The 17190-nt window shown below is 39.7% G+C and overlaps 1 protein-coding gene across 2 annotated transcripts in view; it reads right to left on the bottom strand.

Annotated features, from left to right (window-relative positions):
• SORBS2 (sorbin and SH3 domain containing 2) overlaps nt 1–17190 on the bottom strand; it is an 81188-nt gene that overhangs the window by 3713 nt on the left and 60285 nt on the right. For both annotated transcript variants that reach the window (XM_010293813.1, XM_010293814.1), the window contains 5 exons: nt 16540–16586; nt 15095–15209; nt 14869–14997; nt 12890–13093; nt 616–665 (listed from right to left, as the gene is read on the bottom strand). In XM_010293813.1, the coding sequence (XP_010292115.1) occupies nt 616–665; nt 12890–13093; nt 14869–14997; nt 15095–15209; nt 16540–16586 (545 nt within the window). The remainder of the gene's footprint in view (nt 1–615; nt 666–12889; nt 13094–14868; nt 14998–15094; nt 15210–16539; nt 16587–17190) is intronic.

Below are 17190 nucleotides of genomic sequence, written 5' to 3'. Positions count from 1 at the left end.
GGGGGCGGAACCCAACTGAAACAATCTAGCACCAAACTCGCCTTTTAATAGTCAGCATTGAAATAGCCGTGACGTGTTTTATTCCAAGTGGTTACACTGTTTTGTGAAAAACGTGGTTCTTCTTTCTTTTATCTAATTTTTAAATTGCACATGTGAATGACACCAAAACGTGTCAGCCTGTGTTCCTGTGGCCAACATTATCAAGTTGTTTTCTTTCCTCTCTATTCACATCCAGAACTATTTCTGAATAATTTTTTTTCAAGTCAGCAAAGCAGATGAGTTGAATGAATATTAAATCTTTCATTGCCATTCTGATGAGATGTAAAAATAGAGAGAATAAAAAAAGTCAAACTTTATTTTTAAAAATTATTATCCTATTAAGTATAAACGATAGAGAACTATAAGTTTGCATGTCTGTCTGAGTTTGATGTAAATTAAACAACTAAGGCTTTGCCCTCTCGGACCTTCTTGTGTATCTTTCTACATCATGCCATTATCTGTAATTTCTGTAAATCTCTTCATAATTGTACCTGGCAGGCTAACAAATTTTTTGATGATGTGCTGGCTACTGCTTACATGTTAGGTTTTGGTTTAGTAGACAAGAAGTATACTTACGGTTCCCCCCCACTGTGTGAGTTTTCATGAGCAAGCACAGGGCGTTGTGGCTGAAATGAAATTATTTGCAATGTAATAAATATTTATAGTCTAAGGTCCAAAGAGCTGGATAGGGCATGATACATCATTGCTTGAGAGTTCATATTCTACTTGGTGTAAAACACCACCACCCCTCCCTGTCCCCAACTCACAATAAATCCTGAAGAGTCATGGCAAGCAACAGAATCTTGGCAGGATTAAAGATCTGATTTTTGGAGGACATAATAAAAGCTAAAACAAAACTGTGAACTTTATCAACAGTCCATTCTATTTATAGTATAGTAGAAAGTTGGAATAGAACACTGCTGCCTCGTCACTGCGAAACAGAAAAAGCATTAGAAAAATCAGATGCAACTGATGAACGTTATGTATTCCTTGGGTGAAGTATATTTTTAGACAAGCAGAAATAAAGTCTCCTATATGTAATGGCAGAATTCAGAATATTCATAGACAAACAACATATCAGTTTACATTACACACACAGAGTACTACCTGGGCAGGCATAACATGCTATGCTCTAATTTTGTTTCATTTCAAGGGAGAGCACAAAGCCATGCAGGCCACTGGGAGGCAAAGAGCAGAAAGAATGTTTGAATGAATGCATGTAATTGTGTGAAAAAAACACACACTTTTTGACAATTGACACTTTTACTTCTCAGGAAAAAGTAGTTTGTATTTCCAGTGCAAAGCTTTATGAAAGGAACTACTTTCCTTCTTAATGGAGCATTACCCACCACTAATATCCAATAAATCTGGACACAAAGGAATGAAAAATATTAAACCTCCTACAGCAAACCATATCCTGCTGAGAAAGACAGTGACTTACACCCATTAGAATCTGGCTGGGGCCAGAAACAGCACAGGAGCAGCTGCTTGGGAAAGCTCTCGATGTGAGCAGTGATCATATTCTCTGACTGAGGATGCCTCTACAGTGCTGTAGAGACTGACAGTCCGATACGGTTCCCAGACTTGTATCTGTTTCGGGAGTGTGGATATCAAACCCAGCTCTCATAGCGCTTTCTTTCATGAACTGAGTAAACGGCAACCTGATCTTGAAGCCATAGGACTTGCCTTATTGCTCCATGGCGCGCTCTTTCCTAGGTTTGACTATTTTCAGTTCATCTTGCTTCAGTTTACAGTTGAAGATAACATGGCCTTCCATCAGAGAAGGCCATGGTGAACAACCCACAGCCTGATGATACCAACTGAGTGTTAAAACGCACTATAGTGGTGTTTTTCTTCATGACAGCTAGTGGGGAAAGAGGTTTTCAAAGTCCAAAAAAGTTTGTTTATACCCTTTGACCTTTGACTCTCTTCTCTCCTTCATTTAACTCTCCTCTGCCAGTGTACAAGAAAGAGGATAATTTTTACTGAAGAATCCAACAATAACCATCACAAATTAGACATTTTGGTTCTCAGTAAACCCCCTTCAACAGTTGGCTGGAAGAAATTAGGTAGGACGGTATTATCTTTTTTTCTGCGTATGCTTCAATATGTTTTATCGCTAGTTAACTACTGAAGCTAAACAGATGATAAAAAAATCAGGCTAAGTGAAGTTTTTAAACTCTGTTATTGCTACAGACAAAACTGTGACAGAATTAGAATCTGGGAAAAGTAGGGTGATGTAACCTGTGCTCTGTCTGAACAGGGGGACCTTGCAGCGCTCTGAATGTGTTCCTCAATAGTAGTAGCCCAGCTGACATCAAGAAGCTTTCTCCCCACTTCCTTTCCCTAAGCTCTCACTCCCCTATACAGTGGCACTGGCCAGAATGGGGGCTGTTGTAAGGTCCGGCTAACTGTGCTCAGGAGATACCCTGAAATGCCCCACCCTATGGGTAGCTCTTGGTGCTCAGGCTTTCTAGCTTCCAGCTACGGCTCAGTTCACTACACTATGGTGGTTCCTGGGAAAAATTGTAGGGCCTAATCCCAAAAACATTAAAAAGTGTGCAGTCAAGTCAGTGGTCCCAGTTGTACACCTGACTTTCATGTATGATTGAGATGTGCTTGCATGTAATAGTTCTGTATAGTCCTGAACATGCAAATTAGGTGTACAATGTGCTCCTGTAGTTTTGGAATTAAAGACATAAGTGCACTAAACATTGACCAGTGCAGTCCTGTCAATATATTGATTACATGCTGTTCATTTAGAGTAACAAGCAAAATTAAAATAGGGCTTAATCCCTTTTTTATGATCTTATTCCCAGTGGGACTTTCTTTGGGATGGTGTTGATCTGCTGTTAGAAGAATCCTGGCATTCCTATGATTGAATTGTCTCTCTTCAGTAATGAAGCACCATCCCTCATACCTGGTAGCAAAACATAGGCCTGCCAAAAGGCTAAGACTTTGAAAAGTTACGCAAACCTGCATATCTTAAATTAAAATTTTAAAAGGGGAACCACCAGAAAGGTGATAGCCTAAAGTCTGCAGCAACAGCATGGAAAACAGTTCATCCCGTTATCACTTTTAAGAGCCAAATGTTAAGAAACCAATGCAAAGAATAATGTAGTCTTAAACTGAAAGTAAAACATAACCCATAAATTCTCATTCTTGTGTAGCTTAGGTTGTGATTTGTGTTTTTGTTTTTTCCTATAATTTAGATCATCTTTTTGAGTGAGACACATGCAAACTCTTAAACAACCTGACTTTCTGGCTAGCTAAAGTTGTTACAGTTATGTTACTGTTATGCTACAGATATGAGGGGAAAGGCTAGAGAGTATGACAGTCTGGAATGACAGTGCTTGGATAAAGAGGACGGTATTGACAGAGTGTAATATAGCAGCAATACAAGATTTTGAAAAGAAGGACATGGATTCAAAACCAAGAATTGAGCCTGTATACATGCAATGAAGTATAAATGTTTGACTCTTAGAAGTTGTAATTTTAATAAACTAGAAATGCTTTGAAACAGCATAGTAATTTAGAAAAAAACCCAGGCTAAATATGAAGAACTTTGATCTCTTACATCTTGTAGCACTGGAAATACTATGCAGTACTGCAGAGATACAATACACTAATGGATTTATAAAATAAGTTTTGGCACACACAGACCTGTTGGCTTTACTCAGACAAAGCACAGAAGCACAACAGGAAGGGAACACGGCATAGTGGTAGTGTTGAGACACTTGGGCAAAAGCAAAATACTGAAGACTAGACACTGAGCTCCTTTTCTATGGAAATGCCGTTACGGCACACTGGGCGTCTGGTACCATACCCTGTGTGAATAGCTGTGACCTCTGACAGGTGAGCTGCAGGATCTCTTAGTCATCACTGGGCTACGAGGAGGCTTACCCATAACAAATATCTCTCTCTTTAAATTAGCCTAGAAAAACCACAAAAACCGTGTCAAGTGAGAGTTCAAGAATGAAGCATCATGGGATTGCTGTTGCTTCATACATACATGCAAACTGGACATGCTTTTCTTGGTAACAAAAAGCAAGTGTTACTGGTGCAAGTATCAGTGCTATTAATATATGGTATTTTAATTATTGCCACTATTATCTTTTTTTCTGAGAGTTTGCTGCTCTGGCCTTACATGTGCCAGTTAAAGAGATCAATCACATACAGCGTATGCACTTGGAGTAAGAACACTTATGGCAAGTGTACCCATTGGAGTAGCTCAGTTAATACAGAAAAGCTCAACAGTCCAGAGCAGAAATACTATTTTGGAAATACCAGTGACAAATGCTGTGATTCCTTGCTGTTAAACAGAACACGGACCTTCATTTTGCATTTAGAAAGCAAGTAAATACTTGATGGAAAGTACTTCAGGGAAGAATCCTCATTTTAACATCACTATAAATCGGCTAACTATTTGTCAGAATTCAGCTCTTAAGGGGGGGTGTGCAGCACATGTGAATTCTCAGGGGCAAGTCAGGGGGAATGTGAAGAGGAGTGGAGGGCTGACACTGGAACCCCTTTCTTTGGTATTTGTGACTGCTTGCCAGTAGAATGTGGCAAGACAGAAGAACAGCCCCCTCTTAGGAGCTGAGATGGTGAGTAACAAAAAAAAAAAGAATACCAAGGGAGGCCAAGGAGGCAGGAAAACATCAGCATTTGTGTTTGGGAAGCGTCTTCAGAGTTCTGCCTTTGGAGGACACATCCCTCCCACCAACATGGAGCAAAATAACAATTCCCACCCATAGCTCCTTGTGTTCTACTGCCCAAATCCCAGGTCATGCTTCAGATTTGAGCCACATTGCAAATGTATTTTTTTGTGTGTGCATATATATACACACAAATAGGTATTTAACAAATCACCGAGGTATATTTCAAGAATCCTCTGAAGACCCTCCCTTCACTTGTCATATCTGAGACCTGGAAACGTCTCGTGTTCTTTCTGCTGTGGCAGTTGAGAGACTTTAGTCAAGCAAGAAGATAGGAACTGTCCTTCCTTCTCAAGTCCAGTCTGTAGACTAAGTAGCAAGAAATGGTGACAGCCAAAACCTGGCTACACTTATTTTAATGCAACTGTATCCTGGCAATGTAGTCAGTCTTGAGTGCTGAAAAAAGTTTGCTTGCCCCTGGGAGGAAATAAATCTTTATCTCATTTTGGAACTATTGTGCAAAAAAATCTGTTGTCAGTAGGAGTGTATTTAATAAAGTCAACAATTTTCAAAATGGGTGATGATGAAGAAATCTCTTCCCTAGATTTAAACAATTTCAAATCTGGATTATTTTTTTGAAACCAATAAATAAGAGCTAGAACTCTGTAACCCCAGACCTCTAGTTCTGCTCAGTGCTCAGGCTCTTGTACAAGTCTGCAAGATGGACTCATCTCTCTTGGTTACTTATGTGGCTTCCTGCCATGCCCACTGAAGACCAGTATGCTGTCTAGGAGGTTCCTAGGAGCAGATCTTTGACCTCTCAAAACAGATAGTCTTCTGCTTATTTTCACCTGGGCTTAACATGCCTTGCTCAAACAAAGGCAAGGAATATCAGTGTCACCTAAAAAGAATTTCTGTGTAGATGAGGAATTTCCTGAATTTTGTCAGTTGGGCCAAGCAATAAATACCCATCAAAAGTGCTGCACAACTGATGAATTGTTTAAAGTTGCAGTGTTTTACCTCTTCTTTGAGGTGAAACATACCTAAGCCCCCGACAGATTTGTGCCCTGGAAAGAACTGTTATGTCTCTTCCCTACTTCAGAAAAAAACCAACAGATCTGCTGGACCTTAAGACTTGAAGTCCATTATACCTGGGTTTTCCATGAACACACATTGTAAGACGTGGTAGACTTTTAAAAAATTACGTAATTTTTTTTGCCACAGAAGTAACGATTACTGTTTCTAAGATAGTTTCTCAAACTTTTTATGTGACTTTTTTCTTCTTTTCATGAGCAAATGGACTCTTCTGGAAGTCAGTGCTAGAAATTAACTTTGTCTATCTAGAGCAACTTTCCAGATTTCATTTTTCTGCCACAGAGCTGCAATGCTGACAAAAAGTGTAGTCCTGAAGGGGGAATAATCTTTGTCCAGTCCTTGACTAAAAGAACTGGTATTTAGAACATGACCCTCTGCAGCGCTGCTTTACTGTGAAATTTATGACTCTTCTCCCGGGCTTTGGATTGAAATTGTTAACGCTTTTAAACTACAAATGTAACTTAGTTTCTGCATACTTGAATATGATTCTGTTTCTTTCCATTAAATAATGATGTCCTGGTATGGACTGGAAGTTGAGTTGAAGGCTTTCTGCTTTCCTGCCACTGGTACCTCCTTAAGCTATTTCACAGTATCATAATGGCTACAGTTTTACCTTGTGTTGCATTTGTAGAAGGCCTATCTTAATACTCCATGTGCTATGTTATTTAATATTAGTAAAGGAAACAATACATCTGAAAAGATCAAACTCAGTGTTAGCCTTGCAGTTATTTAATACACATGAAGATTTGCAACAACCCATACTCAAGAGGTGCAGTTACCTTTAACTTTGAGTCTTTCTCCTGCTGATGTACAGGTTTAGAAAGGAGAGGAGGTGAGAGGGAAGGAGTAGACGGGGGTGTTGTAGGAAGAAAGTGAGAAGTTGGTGCCTTGGCAGAGTGAAATGGAAGATTGGAAGAAAGGTGGAAAGGAGGATCAGAGTCTCCTGATGGTCCCGCAGAAAGGAGAGCTGGCTTAAATGTTTAAGAAAAAAGAGAAGTAATTGTGCTATGTCCTTCACAGCTGGTTTTATAAAATGCTCAACAAGGAGTCATGGAACTAACCTGAACAGTCAGAAATGTGATGTTAATTTTATTATTAGTCAGTCTGCTTTTCTGGAAGAAAATTCTTCCCTCAGAAATCAAAACACGTTGCCATTTGTGGCCATGGATTTCACCTCTATCCTTTGGGTTTTCTCCTGTGTTTTTCAGTAAGGGTAGAGGCAGCCTGCAAAATCTTTCTAATTAACCAGTTTTACATTTTTACATTTAGCCTGAAACATATTGTCCCTAAGTATCTGATTTACGTGTTTGAATGTGCTAGCCAAAGCAATGGCCTGAACAGTCTGTTGAAGTAAGTGCTGGACAGAAAAAATCTGTTACAAGACATTGCCTAGAAACCACACAAATGGTGTAGTGATATTGTGGCACTTAATGTCTAGCAGATATTTGGGATAGGTCAGTGTTGTGCTGTCCCAAAGAGGAACTGGGTCAGGCATTTGTTTAACTGCCAAACATAATCTGATCTGTTGTTATTAGTCACATTCCCAGAACAGTTGTCTATAAATATATCAGCTGGTGGAGAGATACATGTAAAGTACAATCTGCTGAGTCTCTGCAGGAGGCATGTCCCTCCCTCTGAAGGCTACTGATAGTATTTGCTAGCTGGGGCCTCTGGCTCAAAAGGGGTGGCATGTAACAGGCCAGTGAGGAAAATAGTTCATTGGCTTTTTGCATCAGAAGCTCGATGGCAGCTAACAAGGACAGAAGGGAAAGAACCAGCAGAACTGAGACACCACAGAACTTACAATGGTGCCCCCTTCTGAGAAGGGACTTTCCCCTAACACTGACAATTTTTATCCAGCGCAATAGTATAAAACTGTGCCTGTGCAGAGTACAAGAAAAGGCAGAGAATAATTATACTGAGTAAGCTATCTGAACACGGAAACCATTTTTTTTCAGAAATTAAAATACCTTATCAATATTTGGTGAAATGTATCCTTCACAACATACCATGGAGTCTCCTCCACTTGCTATGGGGAATTCTACATTGTCAAGTCCCAGATCCTCCTCTATATAGAGTCTTGTCAGCTCTTCTGTTGTGTCTTGTGCTCCTCCACAGAAATCTGATTCTTGAGGCTTTGACTGCTCCCCTATATCAACCGACAGATCTGCAGGACAGATTTCCTCTTCATTTTCAGCAGCTACAGTTAGCACCGTGGAGACGCAGCCACCTTCATGTGGCAAAGGGACATTACAGATAGCACCGACATGTTCACATTCTCTTGTAGAATCTGACAAGTCTCCAGGTACTTCGATAACTGCAGAGCTAAGTACACCTCCCAGGTCTTTATCTTTTCCCGGTTTGGTAGTGTTGCTGGTGTGCTTATAAGCTATGTCATGAGATGAGCTGGCTGAAGATGAGACAGAGTTGGATACAAGAAAGGGTGGAGGAAGAGCTGTAGGAGAGCCGAGAGAGACCTCTGTATTTGTAATAAAGTGATCATCCTTAACTCGGTGAGTGCTATTACCTGGGGAGACTGCTGCGGGTTGGGATGTTATTAATGCCAAAGAATTGAGTTCTTCTAAGTCACAAAGAAAACTGTCTGGAAGTGGTGGAGGAGGTAATGCGCTTGAAGGTGAAAAACCAACAGTCCGTGAAAACCAGTCACTAGCGGCACCCTGGAGAATCTTTTGATCAGTGTGTGACCAAGAGGAGGAAAGGTGTCTGGAAAGTGGGGACAGTGCTTTGGAAGGCGACTTCAAAAATAAGAAAAACATGGGAATTCAAATAAACAAACAAGCATGACACAACTACAATAGGAGTAGACTGGAAAAGAAAAATGTCTGTGCCATTATCTAGATTATAGGGTATCATTTCAGTGAGCATGGGTGTCTGAAATCATTTCTACATGAATCAGAACAGCAGGAAAGACATTTGAAAAATGAAAATGTATCAAGTTCTGGCTTGGGGCTTAAATGTCAAACGTTAAGACAGATCTGAATCATTACATTCATGAAGGCGAGCTGCATTCGATCTGCTAAAGTTACATTACTTACGGCTCTCTGTTAGCGAGTGTGTCACAGGTTATTAAATCATACAATTAATGTAATTTCCCTCAAACCATTACCGTTATTTTGAAAATAGTATTTTCAGCGGTATACTTCAGGTGTCATTAAGTATTTCTTTTAAACTATAACGAACGGTGATTTCTAGTTATCTGAATGTTAATACTTCTATGCTTTCTTAGTACTTATGAGTAAATGTTTAAGAAACATCTTTCATACATTGCATACTTTTATTAAGGCATGAGCAGCTACAGAATGCATTTTTCTTCAAAAGTAACGCTATTAGTTAGACATCAACACTTGAGCAGTACATTCATTTCTAATTGAATGTAGGCAGTCAACAACGCTTTTCAGACAGTGACAGCATAGTACACAGCAGTATATTTTGAGTACCGTTACATTAATATTGATTGAAGTATCCTTCTGGTAAAAGAAATGTCCTTTTGTAAGAATGAGAGACTGGCGAGTCATACGTACACAGCATCAGTAGATATCCATTGCTTCAATAAATACTGAAAATGCATTTTTGTTACTTTTAATCCTCAAAATTAAGACTGAATGAAAAATATTTCGATGTCATTGTTAGAATTATCCAGAATAATTAGACGTACATGTCTAAGTTATCTGGACTATTTTAGAATTTAATTGTTACTTTAGAAAAGGAAACTAAATGTTGCAGAACAGGACAGTTAATTTACTTACCTTCTGCTTGAGTTTTCTTGCAGCAAATAGCTTTATTTTACAATTGGAGAAACCTTTGTTACAGAGTCTTCTGTACCAAAGTACACAGTCTATAGACTGATACAATGCAGTCTGCTAAAACAGAGCTAGGCTGTTACAAGCAATACTCAATGTCTTTCCCTCATCTCTCCTCTTGAACAAGGGCCTCTAACCTGTGCTTTTAAGGTCAATAATACTGCTGAGGAGATATCGCCATTTTAAGTTTCCCATGGCTACTGGCTGCACTGGAGCTAAAGATATAGATGGTCTAGAACAAGTTAAGGAGAGCAAAGCTTGCTCCTGACTTGTATTGCTTCTTTATTATTATTGTCATTAGGCTGGAGAAGTTTAGTGCAATTGCTGTCATAAGTGCTAAAAAACCCCAAAGGAATAGGAGAAGTGGTATCAGGAATTGTGGTAAACTCCAGAACGCCTTCAGGACTGCTAAAGTCCTTCTATGGAGTCAGGAACAAGATGGCTTCATACACGGTATTGCCATTTCTGAACACAGTTGAATTAAGAAACAAGATGTTTAAGAGCATCAACAGAGGCTTTTTTTTTTCCACTTGTGCTAGAACCAGATGATTGCAAAAGTTTCCTATGTCACAAAGAAGGCTTTTTCCCCTTTCCTCCCCTAAAGAACTAATTTAATAATAAGTAATTTAATAATAGTGGCAGGACAGTTTTGTAATCTGAATGTCGATGCTCTGAAGCATCAGCTGTGTTCAACAAGGGTTATAGGGGTTACACAAACACCAGCTTTAGCTGCAGGATGCCTTAGAGACAAGCCTGCTCCACAGAAAATGCGGAGAGAGGCATCTCCAAACAGAGACACACAGCTCTAATATGGAGCACCTAAGCTGCCTCATACTCTTGACTTGCCTTCAGGAACCTCTGGATTCCTGTAGTAAAAAGGGGCCCTAGCTTATGAATACCTCAGCCTGCAGCCACAGAATTTGATGCTACTTCAATTCATCGGTTTTGTTGTAACAGAAGACAGAGGAGCTGGTTCTCTGTTGTGACATGTTCTGGAAAACCAGACAAGACCTGTTCTAGCAACTGTCCAAAACCAGCTAATATTGTTTAGTCATAAGTGGTATTTTCAGAGGTCACTGTTGTCAATAAATGACATCTTTTGGTAACTGTCCCCAAAGCTGCAATTAAATGTGGAATTTATCTCAAAGTTGAGCATCTAAATGAGCACCAGTATGCAAGTATATGAAAAGTAGAAAAGGGGGCAAAAAAACCAACTGAAACAAATAGCAGGCTAAGAAATTTATAATTACACACAAAACCCACCACCCATGCCGAAGAGGGAAACAAGGGTAAAGAGGAAGATTTAGAAAAGTTTCCACCTTGAGCATTCAAAATCATTGATAATACATTAATGCTAATCGCAGTTTGCATACAGAAACTGTCTTAGTATCATTGCCAAAGAGGTTATGTTCCCCACACAGGTGACTCTGAAATCTCACAAGTGAATGATAAATCTGAATACAGGAATCTTTTTGCAACTTCATATAGTATGATTTGCAGTGGTTATATAGACTAGCAAGGAAAAGAATTCAGAACCTATGACAGACATTTAGTGGGAAAAATTACAACTATAAAGGTCTGAATCCAAGCTCATTGACAATATGATGACATTTGCCTCACTAAATGAAACAATACAGTCACTGTTGTCATACCACTCCAAAGAACATCCATCATACCAACAGCCTGCTTCTAGAGTGTGAATGGCAAAAGGAGGAAGGTTATAGTACGGAATCGTTAGCTGTTCTCCTTTACTTTGAAAGGTACAGAATGGGTCTTGGCAAGCTCTGTCCCCACACAAACTGCCCTCTCTTGCCCTCTGCATGCTTATGGGACTGCAGGCTTTCTAGGACAGCTGTGTTATGGGAATGTCTTCATATTGCACTATGAAAAGTTTGCTAGACGTATCCTTAGTGCTTAAATTCTGTCTAAGATTCCCAAGTAAATTTTGTTCTGTTGACTTGATTTTTCTCTTTTACTCTTGTCTGGGTAAAAAACTGCCTGGATAGCCAGGCCCAAAGAGTTGTGGTGAATGGAGTTAAATCCAGTTGGCACCAGTTGTAAGTGGTGTTCCCCAGGGCTCAGTATGGGAACCAGTTCTGTTTAATATCCTTATCAATGATCTGGATGAGGGCATTGAGTGAGCCCTCACAGTAAGTTTGCAGGAGACACCAAGCTGGGCAGTACAGTTGATCTGCTCGAGGGTAGGAAGGCTCTGCAGAGGGATCTGGACAGGCTGAGGTCAGCTGTATGAGGGTCAACAAGGCCAAGTGCTGGGTCCCACACTTGGGTCACAACAACCCCAGGCAACCCTACAGGTTTGGGGACGAGTGGCGGGAGAGCCGCCCAGCAGAAAAGGGCCTGCGGGTGCTGGTTGACAGCCGGCTGAACATGAGCCGGCAGTGTGCCCAGGTGGCCAAGGAGGCCAACAGCATCCTGGCCTGTATCAGAAATAGTGTGGCCAGCTGGAGCAGGGAAGGGATCGTGCCCCTGTACTCGGCACTGGTGAGGCCACATCTTGAATCCTGTGTTCAGTTTTGGGCCTCTCACTATAAGAAGGACGTTGAGTTGCTGGAGCATGTCCAGAGAAGGGCAACGAAGCTGGTGAGGGGTCTGGAGCACAAGTCTTACGAGGAGCAGCTGAGGGAACTGGGGTTGTTCAGTCTGGAGAAGAGGAGGCTGAGGGGAGACCTCATCGCTCTCTACAACTACCTGAAGGAGGGGGGTTGTGGCAAGGTGGGTATTGGTCTCTTCTCCCAAGTAACTAGTGCTAGGACGAGAGGAAATGGCTTCAAGTTGTGCCAGGGGAGGTTTAGATTGGATATTAGGAAAAACTTCTTCACTGAAAGGGTTGTCAAGTATTGGAGCTGGCTGCCCAGGGAACTGATTTGAGTCACCATCCCTGGAGGTATGTAGAAGACTTGTAGATGTGGTGTGCTTAGGGGCATGGTTTAGTGGTGGACATGGCAGTGCTAGGGTTAACAGTTGGCCTTGATGATGGTGGTCTTTTCCCACCTAAATGATTCTATGACTTTGCCTGGCCCTACTCTCAATAATGTAATAGCTAATGAAGAAAAGAACAAAAATCCTGGCACAGTGTAAGACACACTCAGCTATTAAAATATTTTAATAACAAGTTAGTAATGCAATTCTACCTACATGGGAAAGAAAATGTAGTGTACTTAATGCATGAATTGCACACTATCATATGTTAATAAAAAATGACAAGTCCTTCTAAACCCACTCTAGGGGTGACAGCAAAGAAAAAAAAATCCTTACCTTCGTTGAACTTAAGTGGTGTATTCTGTCACTAGAATAGCTTTGGGGTATTGGAGGATCAGGGTAGTCATCAACACTTTTGGATGCATTCTTTTTGATGACTTCTACATAGGAAACAGGGAAGATGCCTTGTCTGTTGGTTCCTGGTATTTTACCTTCATACCAGTTTTGATCAACTCGCTTAAGAAGAATTACTCTGTCTCCCTGAAATGCATTATGAAAATGAGTTATCAGCAGAAACAGTGTAAGTTAACTTTCTGAATAGCAGATATTATTTTAACACATAGTATTATTTTCCCTGCAGTGCTGTTTTCTATCAGTCTTGAGAATCATCTCCATTTTCACTTCTCTCCTCCCGTTTATAGTAACTATGTATACAACTACCATTCCAGCAAAAGGAGGGGGCTAGACACGGACTGCAAATGCTGCTCTTTTGTCAGAGGGGAATCTCATGTAGTCTCCTACTCTTGGTTGGGGTATTAACACTGAAACTTTTGTTTGGATCATAACCTGTTTTAATTGTTGCCCAAACCGCTAGCTAACACCCCTAACTGTAGTAGGCAATAGTGATTGCTACACCTGTTTTTCCTTAAAAGCAATAAAAGTTAAACAATGAAATCCATGCAAGTGCTTTGTTATCAGTAAAACTGGAAGAAATGGAGGTAGAAAGTTAAAAAATGACGTCATGGGAAAGGTAAGAGAAAGAAGTGCTTTTCCTGTTTAAAAAAAGACTGGCAGTGGCTCACTTACTGTTTTTAGGGAGCTTAGCAACTGAAATGGAAAATATCAACTTTCTATTCAAACTTTTGTCCATAGTGACACTTCATGAGCTACCCCCTCCTTTGTTTTACACAATGTGCTTTTTACCAGGTGGCTTTTTGTTAACAAATCCTTGCCTATTAGTTTTGTGTTCTCTTTGGTTTCTGAAATTTTGTTTCTGTAGTTGATTTGTGGAGTACCTTAGAATTATCTTTGTGGGATGGAACAAAAGAAAACCAGTGCAAGTTACTTTTAAAAACAAACCAAAAGTAGACTGTCAAGATTATGACCACCACAATAAGCACAAAAGGGGATTTTAGAAGAGAGAAATCAAACTACTCCTAAACCCTAGTTCTTCCTATTCCTGATTTTTTTTTAGACCTCTTTGAGATTAACATCAAATGAGTGAAAATCACCCATTATCTTCAGTGACACTGCATTAGGCTCTAGGTCAGCATCAAAAAAACTGTATCCTCACTCTTCTTAAAAAAAAAAACCAAACCAAAAAACCCACCAACCACTGAATAACTTTGATGAACTCTAATTCTCAAAAAAAAAAAGAGGCAGAACTTTCCAGTGGATAAAAGTACGTACTACTTACAACTAAGTATATAATATCTGCAATAATAAAGTTTTTCTACAGCGATAGCCTTCCAGTATCCGACAAAACCTCAGAAATTAAACATTTATTTTGCTCATGTGCAATAAAGTATAACCACCACGACATGCATAGAAAGAGAAGAGAATTTTATAAAAAGCAGACTGTTATTAAATGAAATATTTGCAAGAACTGGTACATTCACAAAGATGTCTCTGAGCATTTTTTTTTTCTATATTTTTCTGTTTTCTTTATTTTTCTATGTCTTCTATATTGCCCACCTTATCATGTTAACTTTGTGACAGTAACAAATAAGTACTAAAAAAGGAACGGATAATTGAAGTGAAAACTAGAAATTTAGGTGGGCAGTTAGATGTTTGCATATGCTAATCTACCACAATCCAGTTTTATATGCACAACATATTTAAATGATTTGCAGGTAGCTGTGAAAGACTACAAACCAATAAGCTGTTATGTTAGTAGTTTCCTACCATTACATTGCTTTGTGCGTAGAAAATACTGAACACAGAGCACACCAAAGCACAGTGTTTACCTATATATTAGCTCTGTGTAGCAGTAAACACTGTAATGGTATTTTGATCGAGGTAGTTATTAACTGTACCTTTCTAAGCGATAACTCCACATTTGTGTCTGCACTGAAATTGTATTTGGCAATAGCTTCTCCAATCTCTCCAATCTGTGCAGGGGGAGGTGGCCTAGCAGGCTGTGCTTTTTCTGGGGGAGAAAGTTTCTAAAGAAAAAGAAAAAACCACAGATTTTAATCATTCCCATGCAGTTCATGGATCTATTACCCAAACTAATTCAAGGAATTAAACCAGAGAACAAACCTCGACATAAGAAATTGGGAATATTCCAACTCTTCCATGGTGTTCACCCTCATACCAGTTTTGATCAATTTTCCTGAGGATATGGACAGTATCTCCTTTCTTAAAGGACAGCTCTCTGTAACAAATTTATTTAGATCAGATGTTTACAGCTTTACATTTAACTCCTCTACCTGCAGAGTTTCAGACATCTTTAGAGTTTGGAACTGAAACAGAATGTAGAAACTAAACATTTGAAGAAAAAGCATCACAGCTGTGGTACATTTACCAGTAGATTATACCATGTAAAATGACATTATGCACATTTACGAATCCCAGGTACTATCTCTAAGTTATATAGGCCTGTTTTACACTGTGATCCCAAGGAAGTATTGCTAGTTACTACCACAGCACTTAGTACAGGGTCTGCATGCAAGTATGACATCTTTTTGTCTCCTGTTTAGATGCTGCTTCCATGACAGGCATCTGAGGGAAATTTGGTGTTCTTTATGAAATCAGCAGGGAAAACTACAGAATATAGCCTACATCTCTGTGGCCTATTACTACCTTTTTGCAGCAGTGCAGCGGGGCGTTTTTTTGCTCTATGCATTTTTCTTGCAAGACAGCTGTTCGGAAGCATGAAGAACACAGGATTATGTTCTCATGATTTCTGATAATCAGGGCCTGTGATATGCTTAATGTTGGATACCAAAAAAGGGAATTATCCAAATCATTAAAAACATTTTCAGATCCTGGCCTCAGGGTTCTTCGCTGTGTCATCCATTTGGTTTTTCAAAGCTAATCTGCTGTTCTGATCATTCAAGTTGTGAGTTTTCTACCAGACACAGCTAATGTAATTCTAGTGGCAATGTTTGGCCATATCCAAAGATCATTTAAATGCCCTGGATCATCAGAACAGCAGGAATGAAATATAGGCATTCTATTTTGACTCTCTCCCTCCTCCTAGAACAGTGTTTCCTGATTCTTTGTTTTTCTTGCAGACCACAGTGGTTTGTCTTGGTATGGGACACATCACATCCTGCAGTGAGCCTGGGTACGTTAAGACAGATAGGAAGGTGCTGAAGCATTATACAGACTTTTGGTAAGTACACTATCTGTGACAGTATTTTAAGCACTGTACTTTGTGATAACCTAAACACAATTCACAACAAATGAACAGCATTCAGTGGCTGACCCTCGGGACCCATGCTCTAAAAGGCTGAAGATGCACCGCCATTCATGTGTTCAAACAGATACAACAGAGAATATAACAATTTAAGACATTTTTATTACAAGATAACTTCTCGCACAGTTTGCTAAGGCACAGACTACTGTCATGGCAAGCAGGGTCCTCTGCTTCCATAGCGTTTGCTGTTGAAACTGGATAGAAGAGCAGTTAGATGGCACAAGTGCTAGAAAGAGTTTTCTTGAATTATGAATTCTTAAATGAGAAAAAGTCTAGTACTTACTTAGAAGTCTGAGCTTTAAAGTCATACACAGCTCTAGCTGGCAGTTTCTGAAAAGTAGGCAAAGTGATTAATACATTCCGGTAGTATTACTGTATGGTAAATGTGTTTCAGCTTTTACAAAGGTGACCAAGATTCAGGAAGAACAGGACGTGTGCCTTACAGTGGTTCTTGCAGTAATAGGCAATTAAATACACAGCTTCCTTTTTTAAGGCAGTTGGGTGTTTGAGACTTAGTGTTTTAAAAATAGAAATAGCAGCTAAATTCTAATACAGACTGCTTTGCAATTTTATGTTTAAGAGAACTACAAAAGTAAAAGAAGTTAACTAACTGCCTATGTGACTTGTAGGCAACTAGGAAATTCCCCGGCAATCACATCATATCATTCCTCTCATATATTGATCAAGTTCTATCACCGAGTATCTGTAAGCTCAATATTGTTTCAAAAATAAAACTGTAAGCATTCCTACCTCTCCTCACCCATGGGGTGGACACCTATTCTTCCACTATTTTCAAAGCTGTGCTGAAAACACGAAGCGCGATCCAACCCAAGAGCCTCACTCACCTAGTGGCTGCCTCTGACGGATAACCAGCACCAGATACTTCAGAGGAACATGCAAGAAGTGATCAGCAGTATTATATGAGGCTAGTTGG

This window comes from Phaethon lepturus, unplaced genomic scaffold, assembly GCF_000687285.1.
Source record: "Phaethon lepturus isolate BGI_N335 unplaced genomic scaffold, ASM68728v1 scaffold399, whole genome shotgun sequence".
NCBI classification, from domain to species: Eukaryota; Metazoa; Chordata; class Aves; order Phaethontiformes; family Phaethontidae; genus Phaethon; species Phaethon lepturus.
Note: the sequence above shows the minus strand (reverse complement) of the source record. Positions and strands in the feature narration are given on the sequence as shown.